Consider the following 25,602-nt stretch of genomic DNA (forward strand, 5'->3'; position numbering starts at 1 on the left):
GAGTCCTTTGTTGGATACATGGATGCAAATATCTTTTTCACCTGGGTCTGGCCTTTTTACTCTTGGGGTGTCTCCTGATGAGTGGCAGCTTTGACCTGTATGCAGTGTAACACGCTGAGCTCCTCCTTGTGCTGCGAGCTCCTCATGCCCTCTCCGAGAACCTCGTCCACCCATGGTTGCAAAGCCTACCTAAAGCTTCTTTGTTTTCTAGCCCTTCTCTGATGGTCCCTGTGTGTGCTGTGAAGCAGGGTTGGGGTCTCCCTTCTGTAGGAGGGTCAGTGTCCCCTCCACAGCAGTGTCTCCTAGCTGTAAATCAAGTGACCATGTCTGTGTGGCTCTGTCTCTGGACTCTGTTCCTGCATCCTGTCTGTTTATTCTGCTGTGAGTACCCGCTGTCCTAACTGCCACAGCTTTCCACCAGGTCCTGCTGCCTGCTCAGGGCCCTGGCTCTGTTCTTCCAGGCTGCCTGGGCCCTTTTGGGCAAGATACCCATTTCAACATTTGATGTCCATTGCAAACTGCCTTTCAGGAGGCTGTACTGACTTGTGCTGTCCCCGGAGGGGCTTGCTGGCACCCGTGTCTCCCCATGGCTGCAAACTGGCAGGCATGAAGTTGCATCACACGGGTGTCGTTCTTTAATCTTCAGTTTTATTTTTTACATCATTTGTTTCCTTGCTGGCTTCTAAGTCCTCTCTGCCTGCAGCATTGTCTGCCACTTTCACGTCTTACTCCATCTTGGCCGTGTGCAAGTTAGACTGCTTCTGTTGTCAGTGGGTCCACGACGAGTGTGCGCTGATTTCCCGTTGCTGCCATAATAAGTTACCACGTGGTGATTGGTTTCAAACAACATGGTCTTCTGACCCTGTAGGCAGGAGCTCGGGCCTCCGAGGTCAGTCTCATGGGCCCGTGCTCCTCCTGGAGGCCCCAGAGGAAAATTTCTCTCCTTGCCTCTTGCTGCTCCTGGAGGTGCCAGGTTCCTTCACTTGCCCCCTTTCTGCATCCAGAGCTGGTGGCACAGCATCATCAAAAGCTCTCTTCCTGACCGCACTTCCGTAGTCACGCCTGTGTCTCTGACGCGACCTTCCTGTCTCCCTCTGGAAGGACCCTCATGGATCATCCAGGGTAACCTCCCCACTTCCAGTTCTTTAACCGAAGCCCATCCACAAAGTCTCCTTTGCTGTGTAAAGAACATCCTTGGGTGCTTGTTTGGTATGGCAGATGTCAAGGAGCCCCTTGAGGACCCATTCTGTCGCAGTCCTCAAAGGACTGCTGAGTGTGCACGGCCACCACAGCAGGGGGGCGCCGTCCCTCTGGAGAGTCTCTGCATCCGGTCCTCTCCACTCTGACTGACGTGACCGGACACTGGGATGGGCAAGTGCTTGCAGCATGTTCTGACCCGTCCACAGAGGCTGGGCCCAATGGGGACACTGTTCAGTTGCACATCAGGGCTGGGGCACACTATCATCCTACACACCAAGGAATAAGTAGTCTGGCCTCTTCTGTGGGACAGCAGAGCACTCTTCCCTGGCTTGCATGGCCACTCGTCGTGGCTGCTGGAGAACTTGACACTGGCTGCTGCAGCGTGTCACCATGAAGTGAAGCAGAAGCAGAGGACAGCCATCTCCAAGCCCAGCCTTTGAGTCTGCTGAACACAGGGCATCTGTTGTGTCAGGAAAAGCTGGTGATTGTGTGCCTCAGGGGCATGGGCCATGTGTCCCAAACATTGTCCTAGCTGCTGCCATCCTCCCATGATGCACAGGGTCCGGGGACAAGCCAGACACGCTCGTTGCCCGAGCTGTTCTGACTGTGGAGGAGGGCCAGGCAAGGCCTCGTTCTGCTGCAGCACCGTGCAGCCGGTGCCCTGCTGCTCTTGGAGCAGGTGGCTGGAGTGTGTGTCCGCTGGTCCTGCCGCTGCACAGCACAGCAATATTGGGTCCAGGCCTCTGACGGCAGAGCCAGCGAGCACTCTCAACTGTTGTTCCCCTGGGGCCTGGCTTCATTTCTTTCAGGCTCTGAGCCTGCCGGGCCTGGTGGGTGTCATGGGGTCCCTGGACACTGTGGAGCAGGGCTGCTCTGACCTGTCCCGGGTGACACGCTGCACAGCCTAACACGTAAGCAGTGTCATCACACGCACGTGCTCCTTGGCTCCCCCACCCCCGGCCGTTCTCAGACTTTCACCTCTCAGGTCATTCCCGCCTGTGGGCTGGGCTCTAACGAGTGGGTCTTGGCAATCACCAGCCTTCCTGGGCCCCTCGCCTTGAGCCCCTCCCCTCCAGGTGCGAGAGGCCAACAGTTTCATGGGGCCTCAGGGCATTTCTGGCCATCCTGCCGTGTCCTTTGCTGGGAGGGTCGGTGGCGAGGGGCTCTGTGGGCCATGTGCATGCTGCCACAGCAGCCACGTACGGATGGTTTCGCTCCATCCTTCTGCCCACCCGGGACGTATGCATCATCGAGGAATGCCGCTTCCTCTGTGGTGGTCACTGTCCTGCCCCAGTAAGTGCAGACATGTTCATAGCAGCCCATGATGCTCCACCATGCCTGAGGTCCGTGAGGCTGTCCCTGAGAGAGGGGGTGCCTGCCTGGGTCCTCACTGTGCACAGAAGCTGCTCGCCACAGGGCACTGTGTAGGGCTGCTGTGGGGTGTCTAGATGGAACTGATTTTCGGTTTTGTGAGGCGGGGGCTGGGGGTTGGTGTCTGGGAGGCAGAGGTTTCCAGAGCCGGCCATCCCCTCGGCTGATGTTTTCGTGGTTGCCGGCGTGGTGACAGCTGCTCCTCGCTCCTGCGGCCGAGGCTGACTGAGCCCACATCTGTGCAGTGTGCGGTGTTTCAGGCTCTGGGGACAGAGAGGGCCGGGTAGATTGTCCCTTGGTGCCCTCTCCTCCCCACGGGAACAGCAGGCTTCCTGAGCTCTTGGGAGGTTGGCCCAGACTCCTGGAGTCCTCTCTGGGCTCATCGGGGCATCCAGGCAGGCTGCTTCTGCCTCAGCGAACGGGGTCTGCAGCCACCTCTCGGCGCAGGCTGGAGGTATGTGGTGCGGGAAGCCCGTGGGTGGCTGTGGTCCTGGTGTGGGGACAAGCTGCACTGTCCCCCACGGCTGCGTCCACAGCAGCTGTACCTGCTGGGGAGATGGCAGACGGCAGCCTTCGCGAGGTGGGCGACACCTGGGGGGACACATGGTGTCATGCGGCACTAAAGAAAGTTCTAGGTGTGCTGAGGACCTAGGACACGGGTCCCCTTGTGTCTGCACTGAGCTCGTGACGGGACGGAGCCCACCATCTGCTGGCTCTGCTGCCCGGTGTCACTGAGCAAGAAGACATGGCAGTCTGGCTGCTGGACTTTGGCTACTGTCCTAGGTCACTCTCGTGACCGGCTTCCCCTGGACACCGCTGTCTCTCCTCTGAACTACTGCACCGTCTGCCAACTGCGCTCCCATTTCCAGTTTGTCCCGCTACACGGAGCGTCCGGAGTGGTGCCCGTGGAGCCTGTCACTGTGGCTCTAGTGTGCAGCCCCTCTACTGCTTGTCCTGCATTTCCAGGAACCCACAGATCTAGCTGCCCCTTCCTCTGCCGCAGCCCCCCAAAGCGGCAGCACTTCCTCCTGGAGGAGCACATCAGGTCCTCTGCCTCTCTGCTGGGGACCCTGCCCTGTCGGGTGAAGAGAAACCCTTCCCCAGTGTGCCCGTCTTAGCCCCCCTGTGCCACCCTCCTCATCCACCCCTGCCTCAGCCACAGGGCCTGTGCACCTGCTGTTCCCTCTGCCTGGAGCGCCCCCTGCTCCCGCTTCTGCTGCTCCCAGTGGCCCCCGTCTCAGTTTGCCGTCACTCCTGGACTGGGTGGGCATCGCTGCGGTGTCCCGTTTCCAGTGGCAACACGTGCCTCACGTGGTCATGTTGTTAGGGTTCGTCTTTTCCTGTAGCCTCCACGCTGGGCTCATTCTCACTTGTCAGGCTGCACACAGTGCGGGGTGCTCAGGAGACCTTGAGGACGGGGACATGGAGCTGGGAAAGACAGTGCCGTCTTCCAGGTGACACAGCCAGGTAGGGGGGCTGCAGGACGGAAGGTGCGGGGTTGCGGCCAGACCTGTGTCCCTCCAAATCTCCGAGTTCGTGTGTCAGTGGGACGTGTCTGTCTGTGGAGTAAAGTCCTGCCTCACCTGCATCTCAAACCTGCTCAGCTTTGGGGCCCCTGCACCCCACCCCCGGCAGATTTCGCTGCACCAGACCTGAGCCTTCCTACAGGAGGCGCGGAGGCCGTGCTCGCGGCTGGCCCCAACACAACCCACCTTCGGGCATTCAGAGACTCTGGATTAGAAACTACAACAGCCTATCGCTTAAACAGCGTGTCGCTGCTATTATGTTTTGAAAAACCATAATTTTTTTTAAATTGAAAAACCATAATTTTTTAAAACAGATTTATTGTAGGGAGAGACAGACCAAGAGTGTATGTGAACGGGGAGAGGGGCAGATGCAGAGAACCTCCAGCAGATGCCCACTGAGCTGGGCTCGAGCTCATGGCCCTGAGACCATGACCTCAGCAGAGACCAAGAGTCAGACACTCAGCTGACTGAGCCCCCCAGGCGCTCTTGAAGAAGTTATATCAGAACAACGTTGAGAGAAGTCAGAGAAAAGAAGAACACACCCGTTTCCCACACACCTGTCAGTCCCTCACACAGGCATGTGCGTGTTACGTGTCAGGGTTACAACCCAGAGGAAATGTTTATGCTCCCGGCTCACTGTTTTCTGCACACCCGGGCAAGGCAGGGTGGCCGTGGGGAGGTCTGCTTGCATCCGCCGGCGCAGGGAGGAGCCACGATGCCTTTAAGAAACTCATTCCCCTTCTTTTTGTTTTTGTTTTGTTTTTAAGATTTTATGTATTTATTTGTGTGTGAGAGAGAGGGAACACAAGCTGGAGGAATGGGAGAGGGAGAAGCAGACTCTTCACTGAGCAGGGAGCCCGACACGGGGCTTGATCCCAGGATCCCAGGATCCCAGGATCATGACCTGAGTTGCAGGCAGACGCTTCACCGACGGAGCCACCCAGTCGCATCAACTTATGCCCCTTCTTGTTCACTGGCCTCAGCAAAGCTCATGCGGCTTTACAGATCGGCCACGTCAGGGGTGCAGGACCGCCGCTGGCTGACCCCGGCTGGTCAGGGCCCCCACCACGTCTTCATGGCAGCTCGTGCGTGCAGCCCTAGCTGGGCCCCGACTCCTCAGTTCCAATCTTTAAGCCTCTCGGAAACATGTCCCCAAGCTCTTGCCGATGGGCTGAAGTGACTTGGCACCTTTCCCGAGGGCTCACGCACACACCAGGCTCTCAGGACGGCCGGCGGGCGGTGGGCGCCCGGACCCTGGCGGGCAGGGGTCTCTCCCCTCCCGTCGCCTTCTGACTGCTGGGTGTTTGTCTCCTTGTGTGGCATCTCAGAGTGGTGTAGTGGTTGATGGAGAGCGCATGTGTGTTCTAAACTAAAACTGATGAATTTTCCCTATTTTTTTAAGAGAATCAAGACTATTTTTTTAAATGTGCAATTTTCAAAGAATTTTGAACATTGTTCAGGCCACGCGGTACATGTGGGGGATGGCTCGGCCAGCTGGCTGCGTGAGTGTGGTTCTTGCAGATGCCCTGAGACGTTTGTCTGGAAGGGGATACAAAGTCAACCAGGAGTGGGGCTTTCGGGGGAGGTTTGGAGGAAGGTGCTCCTCCCCTCATGGCCAGCATGGCGGGAGAGGTTGGCAGGGGATGCCCGGCAGGACAGCCATCGGACAGAGGCAGAGGAGCACAGGTCAGCTCACAGCCCCAGCGGGGGTGAGCCTGGCCACCCAGGAGGGCAGGCATCACTAACACGCATTTCCCACCCCCTGGTCCTGCCGCAAACAGCAGCAGGGCGCTTCCCTGCGTCTGGTGCCGGCCAGAGCTGCCCGGGAGGGCAGGAGCACCACTGCGACCACCCAGGACAAAGACCACACAGCAGAGAGGCTGGGCCTGCCCTCCTGGGGCGGCTCTGGAAGTTGCACGTAGGGGACACATGTGGGCACTTAGGATCCCTGGGGGACATGCTGGCTGGTCTGAGTCCCAGGTGACCAAGAGGACCCATCTTCCTCTACTCTGATGAGAGCCGTTCCTGACCCTTGACCTTGGCACCAGGAGAAAACTGGACATCGTAGGGGTTCCCCAGCTCGCTGACCAGCCACCTTGAGCGCATGTACATTCTGTCCCCCAGGCTGTCCATTTCCCTGAGGGGCTGCTTGTATGTGAAATTTTCTGATTTCTACGTATATACCACAGACACTCACGAAGGGGATGTGGCCGGCGGCAGGAGCTGGGTGGGGCACGCACTGGGGCCAAGTCCGTAGGATGGGGTGGGGGACCCGTGCTTGGGGAGAGGGGAGGTTGAGGCACGGTCATTGGAAAAGCAGCGGTCCCCTTCAGGTCCCCCGGGATAGACACTGATCCTGGAGCTCTGAGTCCCCAGGGGGTCCAGAGTTGGCCAGGTGCAAGCTCGGAGGTGACACAGCTGCCCTGCGGGGAGCCCCCACCCCCAGGGGCCGGCACAGCAAAGTATCCACTTTGTCGTCTCTCGGAGCCTGGGCAGGAGCAAGTCCAAACCGGCCTGCCACAGGGTCTCCGTAGAAACAGGCCTGCATCTTGAGCGGTTGTCAGCTGCGGGGGCTGAGGCCACGCTCGCGGAGCAGAACAAGGCAAGCGGTGTTCTCGCTCCCAGTGGATCCCAGCCCGGGGAGACTCGGCAGATCCTGCTCTGGCAGCCCGCTGCTTGGTGTGGCTTTTCCCCAAGTGCGCTCCCCGCGAACACGGACGCGCCGAGCCTTCCACACCACCCCGGGGAGCATCTGGGCATGGGGAGGAGCGCTCGCTTAGCAGAAGGCTGGCTTTCCCCTGCGGCCCAAAGATGGTTCCTTTCACATCATGACTTTGTGGCATACGGTTTGTAATTGGGAGATTTCACATAAAAACCAGGATTCTGTCTGTTTTCTCCCTTGGAAGATGGAGTGACGCACATCCGAGCTTCTAGCCGCTGGGTGACCCTCGGGTCTCCAGAGCCTGGCCCTGTGGTGGACCCCATGGGTCACCTTCCTGCCCCACGGAACCCAAGCTCGAGAGCCAGGACATGGCTCAAGAGCCTCCGTGGGGAGCTCTACTGTGGCCACACGGGCTTCCCAGCGTTGTTGCTGGTCTGACGGGCATGTGGGGACGGTGGTCAGTGGGACGTGAGCAGCCGGCGAGGAGGCCGTCACCACCGCCCACTTCCCTCCTTCCTCCTTTTCTCTCTCCTCCTGAACTGATATCGGTCCTTCAGAGAAGGGGGCAGCGGTAAATAGTGATATCTTCAAGCCCATGTGTTTGGTGCACATTTTTAAATATACGCGGAAACAAATGTGATAATTAAACAGAAAATGCTCCCATTTCTCTACTTGTGTGGACATGAAATCATCGTGCGGTCCCCAGTGGGCAGCTGGCCCATGACACAGGGTGCAAACCAACAGGTTTTGGGCTCGGACAGCTCTGGAAAAGCCCCAGCTGTAGCCCTGGACAAACTCTGAGATGTGGGGTGAAGCGCCCACCCTCTGAGACTTGTCTGGGGCACGGGGCTGGTGGCAGCAGCATGGGACCAGCCTCACGGGGCAGCGGGAGGGACCACGCACGAGGAACGCTGCAGTGAAGCTGAGAAGTCGCATTCACTCTTGGAGCTGACCTTGCAACGTGGTGACCCTTGTGTCACATTCGGCCTGAGGATGCCCTACACTGCAGTTCAGATGGTTTCGAAGCAGTCACCAATATTCAAAGTTGGGATTTTGACCCAAACGTCTTACTTTCTAGTTTCTGGGTGTGCTGGTCCTGTTGCGGGGCAGGATGGTAGAAGTGCAGAGGTGATGGTGCCCCATGCTTCCTGCAAGGGTCTGTGGACCCAGGTGTCCTCCCCTGGGGACACCTGCTGGCGGCACGCTTCCCAGGAATGCCCGCCGATTGCTGGGGCGCAGGGTCTTCGCAGAGCACAGAAAACCAGCGTGCTGGCTGCCGGGGACACAAGGAGGCACCGGAGGGAGCAGTCAGGACGCGGCCCTCCTTGCTGAAGAGAATGTCAGGGCCAGACACGCATCCGCCGCCGGCCGTGGGATGTGCCAACGGCGCCTTTACTGCATCTCACTATCGAATCTCGAGCTGCGTCATGCTGCCTGTTCGGGGGACAGGAATCCTCTCCAGACAGAAGTCAGCGATGGCAGGAGGGGCCTTCCTGTCTAACCTGGCCTGGCTCCTCTGGGGCGCCGTGGCTGTGCCATACCTCTTGGGGTTTGTGAAAGCCATGCATCCACGGGAAGAGGTCTGCCTTCACACAAACCAGTGTCTTTGTCAGCGAGGAGCGGTCGTGTCCCCAGGGGGCTGCTCGCCTCTGGAGGTGAATACTCCCCAGGCTTGTCCCAGGGCCCTGGCCCCTCCCAGGATCTGGACCCTGTCCTCAAGCCCAGGATAGTGCTCTGCTTGTCACCTTTGTGTCACACATCAGGGGTGGGGCAGCAGGGCCTCCACCAGAGCCTCTGAAGGGCGTGTCTGCGGACGCGCCGGGGCTCAGACCCTTTAGCTCTGGATGAGGGAGAACAGGTGTCCGTCTGTCATGGGCCTCTGTCCTGCCCCTGACCTGGGCGCTCAGGGCTACGGCCACTATTTGCAGACGGGGGGCTGCTGAGGCCGGACACAGCAGCCAGCAGCCTGTCTGGAGTCGTGGGCAGGGTGTGGACGGTGCGTGGCTGGGGCTGCGAGTCACCTTTGAGCTCCCCTTCCCGGGGGGAGTGTTTCTTCTCAGCCTGGCCTGCAGATGGCCAGACGCACTGGCTTCCTGAGCACGGGAATCAGCCACTGTCCTTGGGGCTCGGAGGGGAGCCTCCGTGTGTCTCCGCGGGCCTGGGGCCCAGATATGTGGAGGGGTGTGCCCTGCCTGCCTGGGTTCACACCCTCGGCCTCTGGGAAGAGCCGGGAGTGGGAGGGGGCCCTTGGCAAGCAGGCCCTGGAGGGAGTTTCTGTGACCTGCGCTCCTCGGATTTGCAGGGTGGAGGGCTGAACTAGGCACAGTCCCAGTAATTTATTCCACGATGATAATAGGTTGTTGATCCAGAAACTTTTTATAGTTCACATAAAAGACTCTTATTCTCTGAGAGAACAGACCTCTTTTCTGGGCAGGATGGGATGGGTTTTAGATGTTGGCGTGGCCCTCCTCTACACTGTGGGACAAACCCGTGTTTGGGGCCCGGGAGCCTGACCCGGCCCTGTCCTGTGGGGGCTGGCAGCAGGGCCTCTGCCTCTCCTCACTAGGCCGCGAGAGGACCGGCCTTCTGCCGAGTCCCAGTGTCCTCCTGAGTGGTTCCTGGGGTTCCGAGATGCTGGGGGCACTGGCTTCCTGACCAGCTTGGGGTCCTTGCTGATGCTGGGCTGGGCCAGCGCTTTTCCACCCGCTGGCAAGAAAAGAAGCAGAGTGAGGGGAGAGGAGGGGTGGGGGGAAGGAAGAGGCAGGGCGAGCACAGGGGGGACAAACAAGTGACACAGACAGCAGCCAGCACTTTGCATGGGGCAGAGCACGGGCCCTAGACCCGTGTGCAGGTCCTGGCTCCGTCACAGGTCAGCTGTGTGGCCCCAGGCTGGGCCTTGAGGTCTCTGGTCTCAGCTTCCTTCTGCATACGGTGGGCCCGCTGTGCTGTCTACAGGCCAGCATGAGGGTTATGCCAGCTGAGGGTGTGGAGCGGGTGCCGCAGTGCTGGGTGCGGCCACTGGCTCTGGACAGGGAGAAGCTCGTGGGCCCGGCGGCACCAGGCACGGCCTGAGCTGCCCGCAGCCTCTCCCCTCTGTGTTCGCCTCTCACGGTGCTTGCACAGTCATACCCCGCGCCTGTCTGCCACTGATAAAGTTTTCTTCAACCCAGATGCCCTCTTCTCTAAGAAGCTCTGGCCAGATTCTGGGGATGGAATGCTCATGCTGCCATCATCCCGTGTTCATGCAAAGTGTCCATCTGTGCGTCACCCACAACAGTCTCACGCACCAGGATCACCCGTCACGGGGTGGGGTACTTTCGCAGCTGAGTCACTTGACGTCATTGTAAGCCACTTGCTGTGTGCTAAGTGGAGGCCTGGTGATGGGCAGCCGTGCTGGCTGCGGGGAGGGAGCCTGGACCTGCTCTGGGGATGTGATTCGTTGCATGGGATGGCCGTGGCTCTCCTGGGGGCTAGTGCCGAGATGGAGAGCCCCCCAGCCCGGAGGCGGAAGTAGGGCAGTGAGAGGTGCGGCGGGAGGAGGTCTGAACTGACACTCAGATGGCCTAGAAAAGTGTGACACTTGTCCGTGGTTTACAGATGTCAACCTGGGTGGTCAGGAAGTCATCTCTCCTCTGCTTTGGCTTGCTCCTGTCCCTGTGGTCTGGTCCCTATGAAACTGGGCACAAAGACTTTGTCGGCAAATGCTTGGAGCCTCTGCTTCACAGGGCGGCATTTGTGCAGGAGGTAGTGGAGCCCGCGTGTCCCAGCTGGATGGCCTTCGCTCATGGCCCACCAGGGGTCCACAACACAGCCTCATCCTGTCCCTGAAGGTGGCTTCATGGCCTCCCTGATGTGGTTCTCGGAGGACACGCTGTCCCCCACGTAGCTGGGAATTGCTTTGCTTGGGTGGCCGGCATGTCCCAGAGCTGCTCCCATGGGACGCAGCTCGCAGTTTGCTGCCCAGGTTTCCAGAGTGGCGAACCGAGCCTGCTTCCAAGTCCAGCACTGGGGTTCAGCCGGAGGTGTGATGGCGGTCCGTTGCTCCTACCCATTTGCACCTGTGGGAGGTGTAGGGCGAGGCCGCTACGCCCCTAAAAGCAAGAACCCCTCGTTCCTGTGACTGACGCCAGGAGCAGCCAATGGTGCGCACCATGTCATTTTCTGCTCTTTATCTGACACAGAACTTGGGTGTTTGTGTTTAAGCGGTACATTTCCATCAGGAGACCTCCCTGTAAATGATTAGGAAATCCTGGCAATGACATACGTTCTGGAGTGTGGGCTCTTCAGGGCGGTGGTGGACACATTACAGCCGTTCCTGACCGGCCCTCGTGGATTTCAAGGCAGCGGGGACGTCCCCCTGCCCGCGGCTGGACGGCGGATGGACTCCTGCCTGGGGAGGGGCTCAAGCCCGTGCCAGAGGACGGCTCCAACCTCTTCCGTCCTCTCCGCCCTGATCTATGTGGTCTGTGTGGAGGTCTCGTCCTCTTGACTCGTCTGGGTCTGCCTGCACAGCGGCCCCGGTCCAACCAGGAAGGACAAGCTCTTAGGAGAGAAGAGCCTCAGGAGCGGAGCCGAGGGGCCTCCTGCCCACCAACTGGCTCCGAGCGTTGTCCCCAGAGCCCGCTCCCCGTGTCTGGTGGCACCAAGTTCCTGCCTCGGCCGCTGGCTCAGGGCCTAGGTGGGGTCCAATAGAGGAAGCCACGGAACAGGGCCGCAGCTGCCTGAGGGTCCAGTCCTGGGCAGGGCCGGTGCCCCGAGGTGCTCCATCTCCTGCTACCGGCTCTCGGAGGTCAGGGGTCACCGACCAGCCACGGGTCACGGCACATTCCCACTCTGTGTCTTCCCGTCTGCCCCTGACCCCGGCCCCAGTGTGTGCTCTGCAGCCGGCACACCTTCCGTCGGGGGCGAGAGCACAGTGGCCGCGGGCAGAGTTCTTGCGCTTGTTCATGGTCACCGTCACCGGGGCGTCAAGGGACGGCTTCCGGGGCTCCTGCGGGTGAGGGTGAGGTGGCGTCGTGTTGCCGAGCCCGTTCCCCTCCTGCAGCAGGGACGGGCTGCTTGTCTCAAGACTGTCAGGGGAAGAAACGCACAGACTGGCTTGGACCCAGCAGTGAGGGCTTGTCTCTGGACAGAAGGGCAGAGGAGGAACTACGGCAAGACAGCGCAGCGGGAGCGGTCGTGAGCAGCTGGAAGGCAGCGCCGGGACTCATGCTTACTCGGCGGCTCAGTGAGGCCGGCTCCGTGAAGGCGGGGCTGAGGTCATGCACAGGATGGAGCCATGGGGACTGTGATGCTGTGTGGGCCTGTGAGACGCGGCTGTGAGCCTCAGCTACCAGACCTGCAGTGGCCTGGGGGATGGAGCAAGGCTGCCAGGCTTGGTCCCAGCACCAAGCCCTGGGGGCTCTCTTGGCCTGCTGCTCCTGTGCTCAGGGCCGGTAGTCCTCGGGTATACACGCAGCCAGGCCGTGCGCTCATATCCAGCCCCCCAACCCCTGGATCAGGCCAGACCATGCTGGTGCTCCAGGCATCTCCCCCAGTCGGGGCTATCCCTGCCTTCTCTGAGGTCCTCCCGTGGGATCACACCTGCCCCACCACGAGCAGACGAGGACTGCGCATGCTGCTCCCCGTCTGTCCCGAGCCCTTTCCCTTCCGTGGGCTCACGGCTGCCTCTTCGTCCTCGTACTGATGCCCCATGTGTTATCAACGTGTTCTTTGTTTTTTCTCCGAATGCTTCTGTGTTCACGGCCGCTCACGGCCGCCAGCGTGTCCTGCCAGATCAGGAAGGTTTGTGTCGTTCAATAAAAGCTTCTCCCCAGAAGCTCACACAGTGGTTTGGAAAGGCTTTGGCCTGCTTTTTGTGCTCCGAGGACAGGTGTTCATTTCAGAAGTTCCCAGGGCTGTGCTCGAAGTCAGGACCTGCGGCTCTTGGACAGACAAACTGTGCTCTGTCCGCCTCGGTCAGGAGACCTCCTGCCTTTTGGGTTACCGCCTGCTGGCTCCGCAGTGGGCGTTTGGAGCCTCTGTTCTGTGCACTGAGGTCTCGCCTGCCCAGTGTGCGCGGTCAGCCGGTCGGTCACTTCACCGGTGTCCTGTCTGCTCCTTTCCTTCCACATTCCCGATGGCTCATTTGGGTGTGATGCTTTGGAAGCCGCAGCCTTGCTCACTAGTGAGTCCAGTAATTTCCTTTAACAGCTGTTTACCTCAGATCTGGTTGAGAGTCAGGATTCCACCTTTGTGAAAAGTGCTGTCTTAACACATGGAAAGATAACTTAAAGGGAGGACAGTATCTTGCTTATTAAAAAAGGATTTTTTTTCCATGCATGTGTTTAAAGCTTAGGAAACTTTGGATTAGGCTGTTTTACTTATGAGTGTGTAAAATAGAGAAGCAAATTGGGAAATGGGTTGACAGAGCCCAAGGACGGAGGGTTCCCTGAGCACCTGTGTCCTTGATGGAAGGCATGCATTGGGTTCTGCGTTCCTCCCTGCTCTGAGTAAGACCATGCACCTTTCAGGGCAAACAGCATCATTTTTAATGTTTGTTTATAGGGGAGTTCAAGATACCAAACACAGCCCATTATCATTAGCAGCCACAGAACCAGGTTGTAAAATTGATCCGAGTTTTATAACCTTTCCAGCTCACACCGTCACCTGCAGAGCAGTGAATGTATGGCACTCCCCAGCGTGGCCCTCTGGGGCACACCTATAATCGCAGCTTCCCGAGTGTCTGCAAATCCGGCAGCTAACACTTTATATTGCAATTTCTGCTCTGTACGTTGTGTAATGAAAACAATACATTTTCCTCCCAGTTGCGGAGGGCTGGTAGGCGTGGGAGCAGCCCTGATCTGTTTCCATCGCCTGTCCTTTGTTTGAGATGCGTGTGAGAGGCCAAACCGCAGCTTTCAACCCAGGAAGACTTCCTGGCTGTCGGAAAACACTCAGACATGCGGCACCGGAAACGGGAACCGACAAGGGGATTGATTTCAGGACAGCTGGGTGCTCCTTCCACCTGCACAGAGACCAAGCTCGTGTAGCGGGTCTGGGGTGCAGGCCCCACGGTGCAGGGACCAGAGGCAATGGCAGAGCCCCACCCCAAGAGGCCAGCCGACCATGGCTGAAGCCGTGGCTGAAGTGCTGATTCTTTTCTTTCTTCTATCACAGTACAGATGACATTAAAATTAAGTTTGCAGAACATTTTTAAAAGATTCAAGCCAGGTGTCCAGGGAGAAACAATTTATAACACAAATATTCCATGAGCAAGAGGCGTCTGGGAAGAAAAATATCACAGAAAGAGGGCTAGGAGCAAACGCTGACCGCTTTGATGTGGGTGGAGGGTGGATGCTGACCCGGGGGTGGGGGCGCTGCGGCCGGGCCCTCCGCAGAGTAAGGAATAAGGGCTTCCCTTGTTTCTGGCCAGGACCACACAGGAGACCCGGGCTTCACAGTGAGAACAAAGAATCAGCCTCAGGATGCAAACGTGGGTGTGTGCAGAGCCCCTGGGGCCCCCGGAGGTGGAAGGAAGCCCAGGGAAGGAGCGGGGTCCTGGGTAGACCGACTGTGGGGTACTCTGTGGGGGCCACAGACTAGAGACAGGAGGTCCTGGGGAGCCGGGGAGGGTCGGTGGCACCGTCTCCCTTGACGAGAGCACTGTCTGCTGCGGGGCCCCTTCGCTGGCTGACGGAAGGATGGCACGAGCCCGTGCAGCCTCCGCCAGGTGGGGCCTGAAGGCCGAAGCCCCGCTCAGTGGCCGGTCCCTTCCGCGTGTGCCTCCGGCTGGAACACCTGGCTCTGTTAGAGTTGATCCCATGCCCGTTTAACCCTTTTAAAGCCCTTTATTTCGGGACAGGGATAGAGCCACAGGAAGCTGCAAAGGCGGCAGAAGACGGTCCGTGTGCCGCAAACGTGGGCGCCCCCACTGTTAGGGACTGTTAGGGACGCAGAACCGGTGCGGGCGTCGGCGCGCAGGTGTAGCCTGTCCGTGTGAGTCAGGTGTGGACTCCCAGGACCGCCACAGACACCGGCTGCCCCTGGTGTTATCCCCAAACCGTCTCTTGTTGCACGGCCCCACCCTCACCAGCGGTCCGGCCCGTCTCCTAATCCGTCCTTCTGAGAAAGCCATGAAGACAGCCGCACCACGTGTTTTCTTTCAGGCCTGGCTTTTGTCACTCACACGCATGCCTGAGGCCTGTCCTGGTTGTTGCTGTGACAGGTTGATGGGTTTTCGAGGCCGGGCAGTAGCCCCCACGCCGGGGGCTCCAGTGTCCCCAACCACTCCTGCGTGTGTGGGAGGTGTGGGTCGTCCCCAGTGTTGGCTCGCGCAAGGAGAGCTGCTGTGAACAGCCATGGGGGGGTGGTTTTCTGGAGAAACCGCTGGCATTTCTCCGGGAAGAACGCCCAGTAGTGTATCTGTAGGGTCACAGAGTAAGGATCCTTAATAATTTTTGTAAAGTTCCAGACTGTTTTCCGGAGGGCCTGTCCCACTGGCCTTTCCACCAGCGAGGTGTGAGCGCCGTGGTGTGGGTGTCGTCTGCGGCTGGTGCTGTCCGTGGCTTTATTTCCCTTGTTCTGGCTGCGGTCGAGTCCCCGGTGGCCGCAGCATTGGCGTGTCGCGGTGCTCCTTTGCTCGCCGCCTGTCCTCTCCATGGAGAGGTCTCCTCCTGGCCCTGGTCCGTCTTCTCACTGGGTTCTCTGTGTTGTGTTTTCAAGTTGAGTTGTGGGAATCCATTCTAGACATCACTCCCGGGTAAGACGTGTGCTTCATAAGTGTGCGCTGCTCGTCCGTGGCTTGTCTTCGTGTCCTGCTCACACACTGTCTCGCAGAGCTGGAGGTTGTCGTTTTTCCAGCACTCATTCTTGAAGTTTCACGGATTGTTTCCGGCGTCCTAGCCAAGTGTTCTTCAGTGGGCTCCGGCTCTGCAGGGTTTCTCCTGTGTTCTCTTGTAAAGTCCTGTACTTTCTATTTAACGCTCAACGAGGGGCCCATCTCCGGTCGATTCTGGGTGAGGCGTGGGGTTCAGGTGAGGTGTGTGTGGGTTTCTGCCCTCGTGCACGGGCGCCCGCTTGGCCTGGTGCCACATGTGGGGACAAGTGTGCTTCCTTCCCGGAGCCGCTCCGCTCCGCCGCACACGTGTTCCCACCCCCGTGCGGGGTCTTCCTGGGTTCCCTGCTCTGGCCATCCGGCTGCTGCCTTCCTGTCAGCCCCGCAGTATCTCGGGCTTCTGAGCGCACAGAAGGCACTTTCTTAAGCACTGAACCTGGTTCTTTAAGCAGCACGTGTTCTAATGGGAGGAAATCAAACTGAGAATCCCGAGTTTCCCAGAGGAAAGATGTTGCACCTTGTGTGAATCTGTCTGAATTCCGACTGGTCGGGATGTGTTTGCCAGCCTTGTGGCTTGGACTAAAAGGGGGAGGGCGGAGAGGACTGAGACCGGGGTCTGGGGGCCGCCCTTCCCTGTAGGGGCTTCTGGGGACCCCTGGTGTCCCTGTGGTCAAGCAGAGGGGCCGGGGCTGGAGGAGGGAAATGCTGGCCCTCCAGGCCGGGAGGGAGCCTCGACCCCATCTGCGGAATCGGGACCGAATGTGTGTGGCGGTGCTGGGCGCTGGGAGCGGCAGCAAACACGCACAGCGTCTGTGACTCAACGCCACTTGCACAAAGTTTCTTTTCTAAAAAGCAAGAATCTCTGCTGCTCGTTCACATGACATGGGGATGAAACGCCCCAAGTCCCACGTGGACAAGAGCGAGCTCACAGCCGCCCTCTCGCCCAGGTTCCCGCCTCCTTCCGGCTCCTCGGGTTTGCTCTGTGCTGCACGCGGGGTCCCGTCCGGCTCTGTTGGTGCCTTGTTCACGGAGAACTTCAGGACTCGGGGACACCTGGGCCCCGGGGGAGGACTTGAAAGCGCTCTCGGTTGCATGCTGCGGGGGCCGTTCTGATGGCAGCCCCCGTGTGACGTCCCAGCAGTGTCCTCTCCCGCGGGGCTGACCCGGGAGCTGCCAGGGGAGGGTCCCAAGTCCTCAGGACAGAGGATGTGGGAAGGGCACTGTTGGGAATGCCGCTCCCTCCTGAGGGTCCCAGAATCCCACAGGGACAGAGGAAGGACGGGCAAGCTCGTTTTCAGAGATGTGTGGGCCCCCTGTTCCCCGGGCTCCTGGTCCCCAGGGCTCCATGGCATCTCTGACCCTGGTCCCAGGTGGCCCTGGCACATGCTGACCTCCTGCTGTGCTCAGCTGCGGGTGCACAGAAGAGGCAGGTTGTGGGGGTTGGGCTGTCACCTGAAGATAAAAACGAGCTCATGCTGGCATCACACGGCCGCCTACATCATATGGTCAGGACGTGTCCCTTGACAGGACAGACCAGAGTCCAGCCACGTCCAGCTCAAAGGGGCCTCATGCGCCTGGAAGGTCTGGTAGGAGGGCGTTCCGGCAGCATTTGGACAGGGGGGGCAGGGCAAGGGCCTGGGTCAGGGCCTTCGGGGTGTCCTCAGGTGACTGATTGACACCTTGAACAAGGGCGCCTGTGGTCCCCATGCAGCCTGGGGTGAATGGTTAATGCGGCACATGGGTGTGTCCTCAGTTTCCCCATGCTGCCCACTTCTGCTGGGCCCTGCATGGGACAGTGAGCCCCTGCTCCATTGAGTTAAAAACCTTCCCCATCTGACCTTTTGCCCTCCACCCTCTTTCTGGAGGTGATTCCTCCGCTGTCTCCTCCGTGGGGCCCCACCCCAGCCACCAGGGCCTGTGTGAGCATCTGTGGGGAGGGGATGTGTCCGCCTGCTGAGCTCACAGAGATAAGACACGTTCACACACCCTGAGACTTGGAGGCTGGTTGAAGGGGCTCCTCATCAGTCTCCCAACATGACTTCTGTTTTTCCTGCTTTCCTCCGCGGTGGGACATCTCGGCCACTTGGAGCCCTGGCCCTGGCTTGCAGTGAGATGAGCTGGGTGGGGGCAAGCGGGGGGCAGGCTCACATCCCGGAGCCCCTGCCTCCGGCACCGGGCGTGGGGCCCTGAGTGCTTCCTGTGCTCTGCTGAGGGTCAGAACTGAGAATCATAGAGTGTTCTGTGTGTTTGCTTGGGGGAGGGACAGGCAGGTGCTCCCCACCGTGTTTGTAGGAAAAACCATACTCCTGGATGAAACGCAGATTTCCAAGCAAGGAACATTGACAGGTTGTTGTCTGATGGATTTTCTCCTCTCCTGAGAAGCAGGTGCCTTTCTGTACCTTGATTACGAAGAGCACAAGTAAATACTTGGTTAGTCCCACTGCCGTCTTCCTAGCATTTGGGTTGTCTGAGGAAGTCTCCAACCCCGCAGGAGGTGCTCTAGGGCCTTGTGACACTCAGGGAGGTGAGTCTGGGGCAGTCAGGAGGCTGGAAGCAGGAAAAGCTCTTTGCTGAAGACCCTTCTCTCTGTTGACCGCTTGGGCCTCATCGTCAGGGCACAGGAAGGGGTCAGATGATGGCTCTGTCCTGCGCCCCATTTCCTGGTCCCTGCACTTGCAAGGCCATTGGGCGTTAACGCCTCCCACGTTTCTCCGGGAAATCGGGCCGTGACTCGATGACTCACCTTCCTCTTTCTGGCCGTACCACTCCCATGTGTTCACAACTCAAGCTCCTGGGAACATTCTAGGCCTCCTTTCTTGGAGACGTGCTGAGGGCCTCTGTTCCAGTTGGATTGCGCATCCAGACATGAGGAGGCCCTCTGCTGTTTCTGCGTCAGGAGGAGCCCCGGCTGCCAGGCCAGGAGGTTCCCGACTCAGGGTGTGACCTTGGCTCCAGACCCCGGGAGCTCCGTCTGCACCTCCGCCCTTCCGACCACACATGTGCTGATGCAGTCGGGGCTGCAGTCGGGCTGATTTTTAAATCCCCATGAATGTGGATCAGGAGTCAGAGGGGGACCGGGAGAGGCCTCAGTGGCAAGAAGGGGGTTGAGCCGGCCACACGCTGCAGTCAGAGGGGGTGGCGTCACTTCTTCCTCCAGACCTCCATGCCCCGGTCCTCCGTGAGCCAGCTTCAGGCTCCCTCCTGTCCTGGCTGGTGTCCACCTGCCTTTCTGTCGCATGGGAACACGCAGGTATGCCTGTCCATGCACAGTGACCCCTGATGTTGTCCTGGGGCAGGCCCAGGGCCACTCGGGCCAAGGGCACCTAGGCGATTCCAGGTGGGGGCAAGCACCTGGTCCTTATCAGTACTTCGGATTTGGTGGGTTTGTGTGTCGTGGCTCCTTGGCTGACAACATCCTGTGTCCCCAAGCGGCTGCAGGAGGGGTCTCCGTGTCTGAGCGTGATACTCACGATGGCTGGGACATGGCATGGGGAGGGGCAGGTGGCCTCAAATTCAAGGGCTTGTGAAAACCTAAGCTGCTGTCCCCACCCCCAGCCCTGGCTTCTGCCCTTGGAGAGGCACAAGGATAGGCCGTGCCAGGCTCCTGACTGCGGCACTTAGAGAACCACACTCTGTGGTGTCCTGTGTCGGGCCCCTTGGACAGAGTCTGGGAATGGAGTAAGGATCTCTCGAGTCTGGGGTTGTGCTGTGTGGTCCCTCCAGCTTCTTTTAGGGTTTGAGGCTCAGCTGAACCTGTCTCCCTGAGCACCGGTCCCTGTGCCCTGATGTGGCATGTGCGTGGAGAGAGGACGGCCGGTTGGTTTCTGATGCACCTTCTCCTGCGGCCCCGCGCAGTGGGCCGTGCTGCTGGCAGATGTCCTCGCACGCGCCCTCGGAAACCGTGCCTGTAAGGTGGCACTTCCACTGTGACTCATGCAGCGAGTACTTCCATGTACTCTGTGTTTTGCCGAGATATCAGGAAGACACGGCATTGAGGTCACCATGTTGTGCACTGGGGGACTACCCGCCGTGGTCCTCGCGTGAAGCGGAGGACGGAGTTTGTGATGGCCGCAGGGGGCACCCATCAGGGCTGCTGCAGGCGCGCATGTGACGGGAAAGAGAAGCTGGTACGTCTGGAGCTGAGGTGGCAGGGAACCGTCCCATTGCTCCCCTGTCCTGCAGAAGGCTGACTCCCACGGTGGCCCATGTGGCCCCACCGTGGAGCTGGGGTAGGGTCTTCGGAGCACATGAGACGGCGGGAAAGGTGAGCAGCCGCGGGAGAGGTCCGACTTTATGACTGTGCGTCTGTGCGACATGGTGTGTCCAGGAGCAGCCCCGGCTTCCCGAGCTTCCTGCTGTAGCCCCTGGCGGACCCCTTGCGACGTGCTTCGGGCAGAGCAGCTGTGGCCGTGGGCCTGAGCTGGCATCCCGGAGAAGTCCAGGGCCTGGAGTTTTCTCTCTGTGGGGAGAACAAGAGTCCTAGGAACAAGGTCACGGGTTGATCCGGTCGCTTGGTCGTTCCTTTGTCCTCTCACTCAACCGGTCTGAAGTGAGCGCCTGCTGTGGGCCTTCTCTGGCCGGGCACGAGCGGCACAGCAGTGCCCCGGACGGACAAGGGCTCGTTGTGTATGCTTGCCCGGGGGGAAGAGAGCAAGCGGACGAATACGGAATGCGTGTCCTGCCTGCTAAGCAAGGCTGGAAAGAGAATAGGCGAGAGGAAGGGGCTGCTCGGGCGGGCTGCTCGGGCGGGCTGCTCGGGCGGGCTGCTCGGGCGGCTGTTTGAGTGGGCGGGAAGGGCCACTGGGACTAACATGTAACATAGACCCACGGTAAATAGGGGGCATGTGTTGGGGGAAAAGCATTCTTAAGGGAGGACACAGCAAGTGCAGAGGCCCTGAGACCGAAGCCCTGGCTTCCAGGCTGCAGTGGGCGAAGGAGAGGGGACTGTGATGCGTGCTGGATGCCGTGGCCCTCTGACCACGACAGGGCTGAGAAGGAGTCCGTGGCCTCTTGCAACACCACCCTGAGGTCCCGGGGGCTGCGGGTGGGGTGTTGAGCTCAGTGTTGGGAGCCTGGCCTCTCCAGCGGCCTCATGAAGCATTTCCGCCCTTATGTTTCAGTCCCACAGTCAGCGCAGCAAGGCCACCAACAGCAGCAGCCAGGTGTTCCTGTACTGCGCCTTCCTGGACTTCAGGTACTGCCAGCGGGCGGCCCCAGGGCGGGGATGGGGGGAGGGGAGCAGGGCGGTGGGTGCGCAGTGCCTGGTCGGGGTATGATCCGGTCACCCCTCTGGAGACAACGTGGTTGCATTGTCCCTAGCGCCCAGCAAATCCTGGGACCCAGGCGAGGGCTGGAGGGGGTGCTGGGTCACGTTTTCTCTGAAGGCCACATTAGCACCTAATAGGACTCAGCACGCTTCAGAACACTCACCTGGTCCGCCAAAAGCCCGGTGAGCTGGGCCCTGGTTGTGCTGGGGGTTGGGTGTCGCACTGGGGAGGGGCTGGGTGAGCCGCTCATTGCTGGTGGGCCCGCAGGCCTCTCAGGATTTCACGGCCCCGATGGCCAGTGGCCGCCCTGGGGTGCACTGACGTCAGCCCTGCTGAAGCTCTGGGAGCACAGGCACAGACCAGGGCGTCCTTCTCAGCACCTCCACGAGGAATTTGGAATCCACTGACCCCTCTGGGCTGGACACCCAGCCCTGCTCCTCTCCACAGGCACCCACCGTTATCAGGGGACCTTCTCCTGATGAAGTTCTAATGGTGATGCTGCTGTGAGTGAGGTCCCCCGTGAGTGGCCCCCACGGGCAGAGCAGGGAAAGAAAGCAGAACCTCCTCCCCCTCCCGCCCGGGGCCACGGAGCTGCTGTAGGAGAGCATGAGAGAGGATGGGGAGCAGACAGGGCTCGGGGTCAGGCTCTTCTCAGCGGCTCTGCGGGTCAGAGAAGATCCCTCCCTTCCCCACTCTCGGTGACCAGGAGATCAGACCGAGGTGCTGGGCTGGTGTGGTGTGTGCTGGATCCCCGTCTCTGCTCCAAGCACAGCCAGGAAGTGCAGCCCATCCCCCCTAGCGCCCAGCAAATCCCACTTCTTTCCTGTCGCTGGGAGCGGGGAGCGCCTTCCTCTGGCTGTTCCCTTATGTGCACACATCCCACAGCCTGCAGAACGCATGGCCAGCGCTCGAATCGCAGTGGTTTTGCCGTGGCCGAGCTGACCCGGCTGCAGCCCATCATTTCTTTGCAAATTATGAAAACGAATGCCGAACATGTCCGTCTAGAAAGGGTTGTCCTAATTTGGGGGCATTGATCTCAGGGAAATATTTTATGGATGGAGCGGGGCAGACAGAGTTTGGTAGCAACAGAACACGCTGCTGGCGCTTGTTTTTGAAGATGTCTTCCGAACAGAGAGAAGTACAGAGAATACTCTGAAAACCGCTTCCCTGTTGCCGCAAATTTATCATGATCAGCGTGTTTATATTTTCAAGAATAAAACAACGAAGACATCACAGATGATGTCAAAGAACACTCTGTCCCCTCCGTTCTCTGCCCCCACTTCCCAGGGCGACCACCACCCAGCGTGCAGCATGAGGACACTTCTGTCCCGTCCCCAGGGACTTCTTTATTAGCAAGTAGCGCCCGTCGGAGATAGGCACGCTGGTCCCGCAGCTCTAGGGGTTTGGACAGACGAGTCCAGCGGTGTCAGCCCCGCAGTCAGGATGCAGGCCAGTGCCCAACCCCACCAGATCCCCGGGCCTACTCCCCACCACTCCTCGGACTCCAGCTCTTGTGGAGTCTGTGGACTCCAGCCACAGCCGTGTCTTCCACCCACACGGTTCCACGTCTGCAAGCGTGCTGCATGGACGGAGCCACCGTGTGTGTCGTGTCTGACTTCATGGAGTCATGGAGTGTGACAACCCTGCGTTGTCGCCTGTGCTGACGGCTTCCTGCTACGGTTCACTGCCGGGTGGTGTTCTGCGGCGGCCCCTCTGGTCCGGGGACACATCTGGGTGGTGGCGAGTATGGCTGAGTGTGCACCGGCTCTGCCGTCCCGGAGAGCCCACTTGCTTGAGGTGATCTGAGCGTCACTCGCTGCAGGTGGTGACGTCACATCTGTGTTCACAGAGAACACTGGTCTGCAGTTTTCTTGTCTTGTCACGTCTTTGGTTTTTGTACCAGGGCAGCCGTCCCCTCGTGAAAGGTGCGGGTCAGACAGTTTCTGCAGAACACGTCTGTTTTTTCCCCACGCGTTCGTTCGACTCACCACTGAGGCCGCCTGAGCCTGGTTTTGTGGTTGGCCGGCCTCTGGCCACCATGGAATGTCTGTGGTTGACACAGAACTACTCAGGCCATCTACTTCTTTGAGAGTTTGGACAGTTGAGTTTTCGGAGGATTTGTCTGCAGTGTGGTTAAAGCACGAGCACAGTGGGGGCCCCGCGCCCACGCTCCTGTGGGGGGCCTGTGTGCGCGCCCCTTCCACGTTGGGCATCTGCCAGCTGTGTCCCTCTCTCCCTCCGCAGTCCCTCGTACTGGACGTTTGTCAGCCTCACTGTCTTTCTCAAAGAGACGGCTTCTGGCTTCGTTGGTTTTTCTCCCCTGCGTTTCTGTTCTCCACCGACTGGTTTAATCTCTCTGTCCCTCAGTTACTCACATCTGCTTATCCAGGGCGCTGTTTGCTGAGGGCGCGGGCCGTGGTGGCGGAGGCCTGACAGTTTCTTTTCTTCTTCCTTTTTATTTTTTTTAAAGATTTAATTAATTAATTAATTAATTTGACAGATCACAAGTAGGCAGAGAGGCAGGCGAGGGGTCGGGGGACGCAGGCTCCCTGCCGAGAGCCCAATGCAGGGCTTGATCCCAGGACCCTGAGATCATGACCTGAGCCGAAGGCAGAGGCTTTAACCCACTGAGCCACCCAGGCGCCCCCCTGACGGTTTCTGATGCAGGCATTTCGGGCCGCGCGTCTCCTGCGGATGCTGACTGGGCTGAGTCCCGCGGTGTCGGCACGTGGCCCTCATTTTCATAAAATGTTCTCTGGCCTTTTCCATAGCTTCCTCTTCAAGCCGCGTGCTGCTTTGAAATGCATCAGTTAGTCTGACTGCTTGGGGATTTTCCAGAGATCTCTCCGCTCCTGATTGGTGATCGATTTCTGTTGACAAGAAGACAGGAAGGAAAACATTCAGTTTTTTAAAAAATTCAGTTCTTTTAAGTTTCTAAGATCTTGTGTGATGACGCAGCTTGTGTTCAGTCCTGGTGAACGCCCTGCTTCCTCCAAGACTGTCGCTCCTGGCGGGGTCTGACACATCCGGCGAGGTCATGTTGATAGAGGTCGTCGGGCTTTCTGTGACTTTACGACTTTCTGGCCCGCTGGTCCCACTGGTTCACGGGAGAGGGTGGCAGCGTCTCCGTGTCGTGAGGGAACTGTTTCTCCACTGAGATTTCTCCAGGTTTGGGTGTGCTTTTAGTAGCCTTTCTAGTTAGGATCATTCCGTGTTCTTAGAGACTGACCCTTACTGCTCCGTGTCCCTGTCCTGGTGGGAATATTGGCCGCTCTGAGTCCCACCTGGCCTACCTTCGACAACAGCCCTTCTGGCTCCCTTACTCCGTGCTTGGATGCTGTGTCTGTCCCCATCTTACATTTCAACCTCGTTATGTATCACCTTTGTGCTTAAAGTGAGTCTCTTCTAGGTTACGTGTGGTGGCATCTTGCTTTTTGACCCCTTTGGAGCGTTTCTGTTCTTGACCGGTGGGTTTTGACAATTGGCATTTAATGTGCTTACAGATGTGTTTGGGCAGAAAGCTGCCGTCTTACTGCCTATTTTCAAATTTCCTCATCTCTTTTTTTGTCTCCTCTGTTCTCTTTTCTTACATCACTTGGAGTGAGGACATATGTCACAACGCTGCTTTATCACCATGACTGACCTCTAAGCTGCCCTGTGATCTTCCGTAGCGGCTGTCCCAGGGCACCCAGTATATGTGTCTCTGGTTCCTTGCATCTGCCTCCGGTGATAGGACACCACTCTGCAAGTGGTCTGCGACATCACAGCAGCGTCGGGCCCTGTCCCGCTCTGGTCGCTCCCTGGACCATGCAGACACCGGAAGCACATGACGCCTTGCTGGAGTTTTTGCTTCAATCAGTTGCCCTTTAGAGACACTGAAAATAAGACAACAGTTGCACGTTTTCCTTCATTCTCATCCATTTCCAGCTGCTCTGTCTATAGATTGAAATTTCTGTCCAGCATATTCCTTGAACCTCAGCGCAAGTCTGCTGCCAGGTTCTGTTTGTCTCAGAAAATGTTCTTTATTTTCTCAAAGATGTTCTCACTGCACTGAGAATGCTGGCTCACTTTAGACTTTAGGAAGTGGTACAGGGAATACATTGGCGCGTCACTCTTCTAGAAAGTACGAGCAAGTGGACCGTCTTTCCTTCCTGACCCCTCCCCATGCCCTTCTGGAGGCCACAGCACGGACGGCTTGAGGTGTTTTTTCAATAACTTCAGTGTGAGTTATAATTACGTTCAACAAAAATCCGTGGTCTTGTTCAGATCCGTGCTCCTCGTCCTATGCCGCCACACTCAGTGCTGTACTCGGCCCGCACTGCCTCAGCTGCTGTGTCGGATTTGATCGTGTTTATCCCACACTTTAGTCTCATGTGCGAGCGGGCAGCTTCTGCTCTGACGCTGACTTCTAGGTCACAGGGTCGTGTGTGTCTTACGTTCTTCGGTGTTGCCTGGCCTGGCTCACGTGGCAGATCCTTCATGGATGGGCTTGCCCCAGGGAAGTGGGTCCTTCCCCCATGGGAGGCGGTGCCACCTGGGGCTCAGCTGCCCTGGCGAATGCATGTGTCACCACACCTTTGTGGTTCCATCTGGGAAGATGTGACCTTCCTGGTTTTTAATTCCTAATTGCTGTGTGTGTACGGAGAGATGCGCCGTTCATCCCCGTGTCCGGGCTCGTGTGGTCCAGCGCCCGCTGGCTTCAGGTTGGCCTCCAGGGGAAGGAAGTGTGGCGTCTGTGTTGGGGAGACAGACAGAGGAGCT

The 25,602-nt window shown here is 58.8% G+C and overlaps 1 protein-coding gene across 3 annotated transcripts in view; it reads left to right on the top strand.

The window, feature by feature from the left end:
* Nucleotides 1–25,602, top strand: part of ADGRD1 (adhesion G protein-coupled receptor D1) — a 121,730-nt gene that overhangs the window by 57,523 nt on the left and 38,605 nt on the right. For all 3 annotated transcript variants that reach the window (XM_013048804.2, XM_004778199.3, XM_013048806.2), the window contains one exon: nt 20,695–20,768. In XM_013048804.2, coding sequence (XP_012904258.2) covers nt 20,695–20,768 — 74 coding nt within the window. The remainder of the gene's footprint in view (nt 1–20,694; nt 20,769–25,602) is intronic.

The sequence above is a fragment of the Mustela putorius genome, unplaced genomic scaffold (genome assembly GCF_011764305.1).
Source record: "Mustela putorius furo isolate JIRA1106 unplaced genomic scaffold, ASM1176430v1.1 tig00001433_pilon_pilon_pilon, whole genome shotgun sequence".
NCBI lineage: Eukaryota > Metazoa > Chordata > Mammalia > Carnivora > Mustelidae > Mustela > Mustela putorius.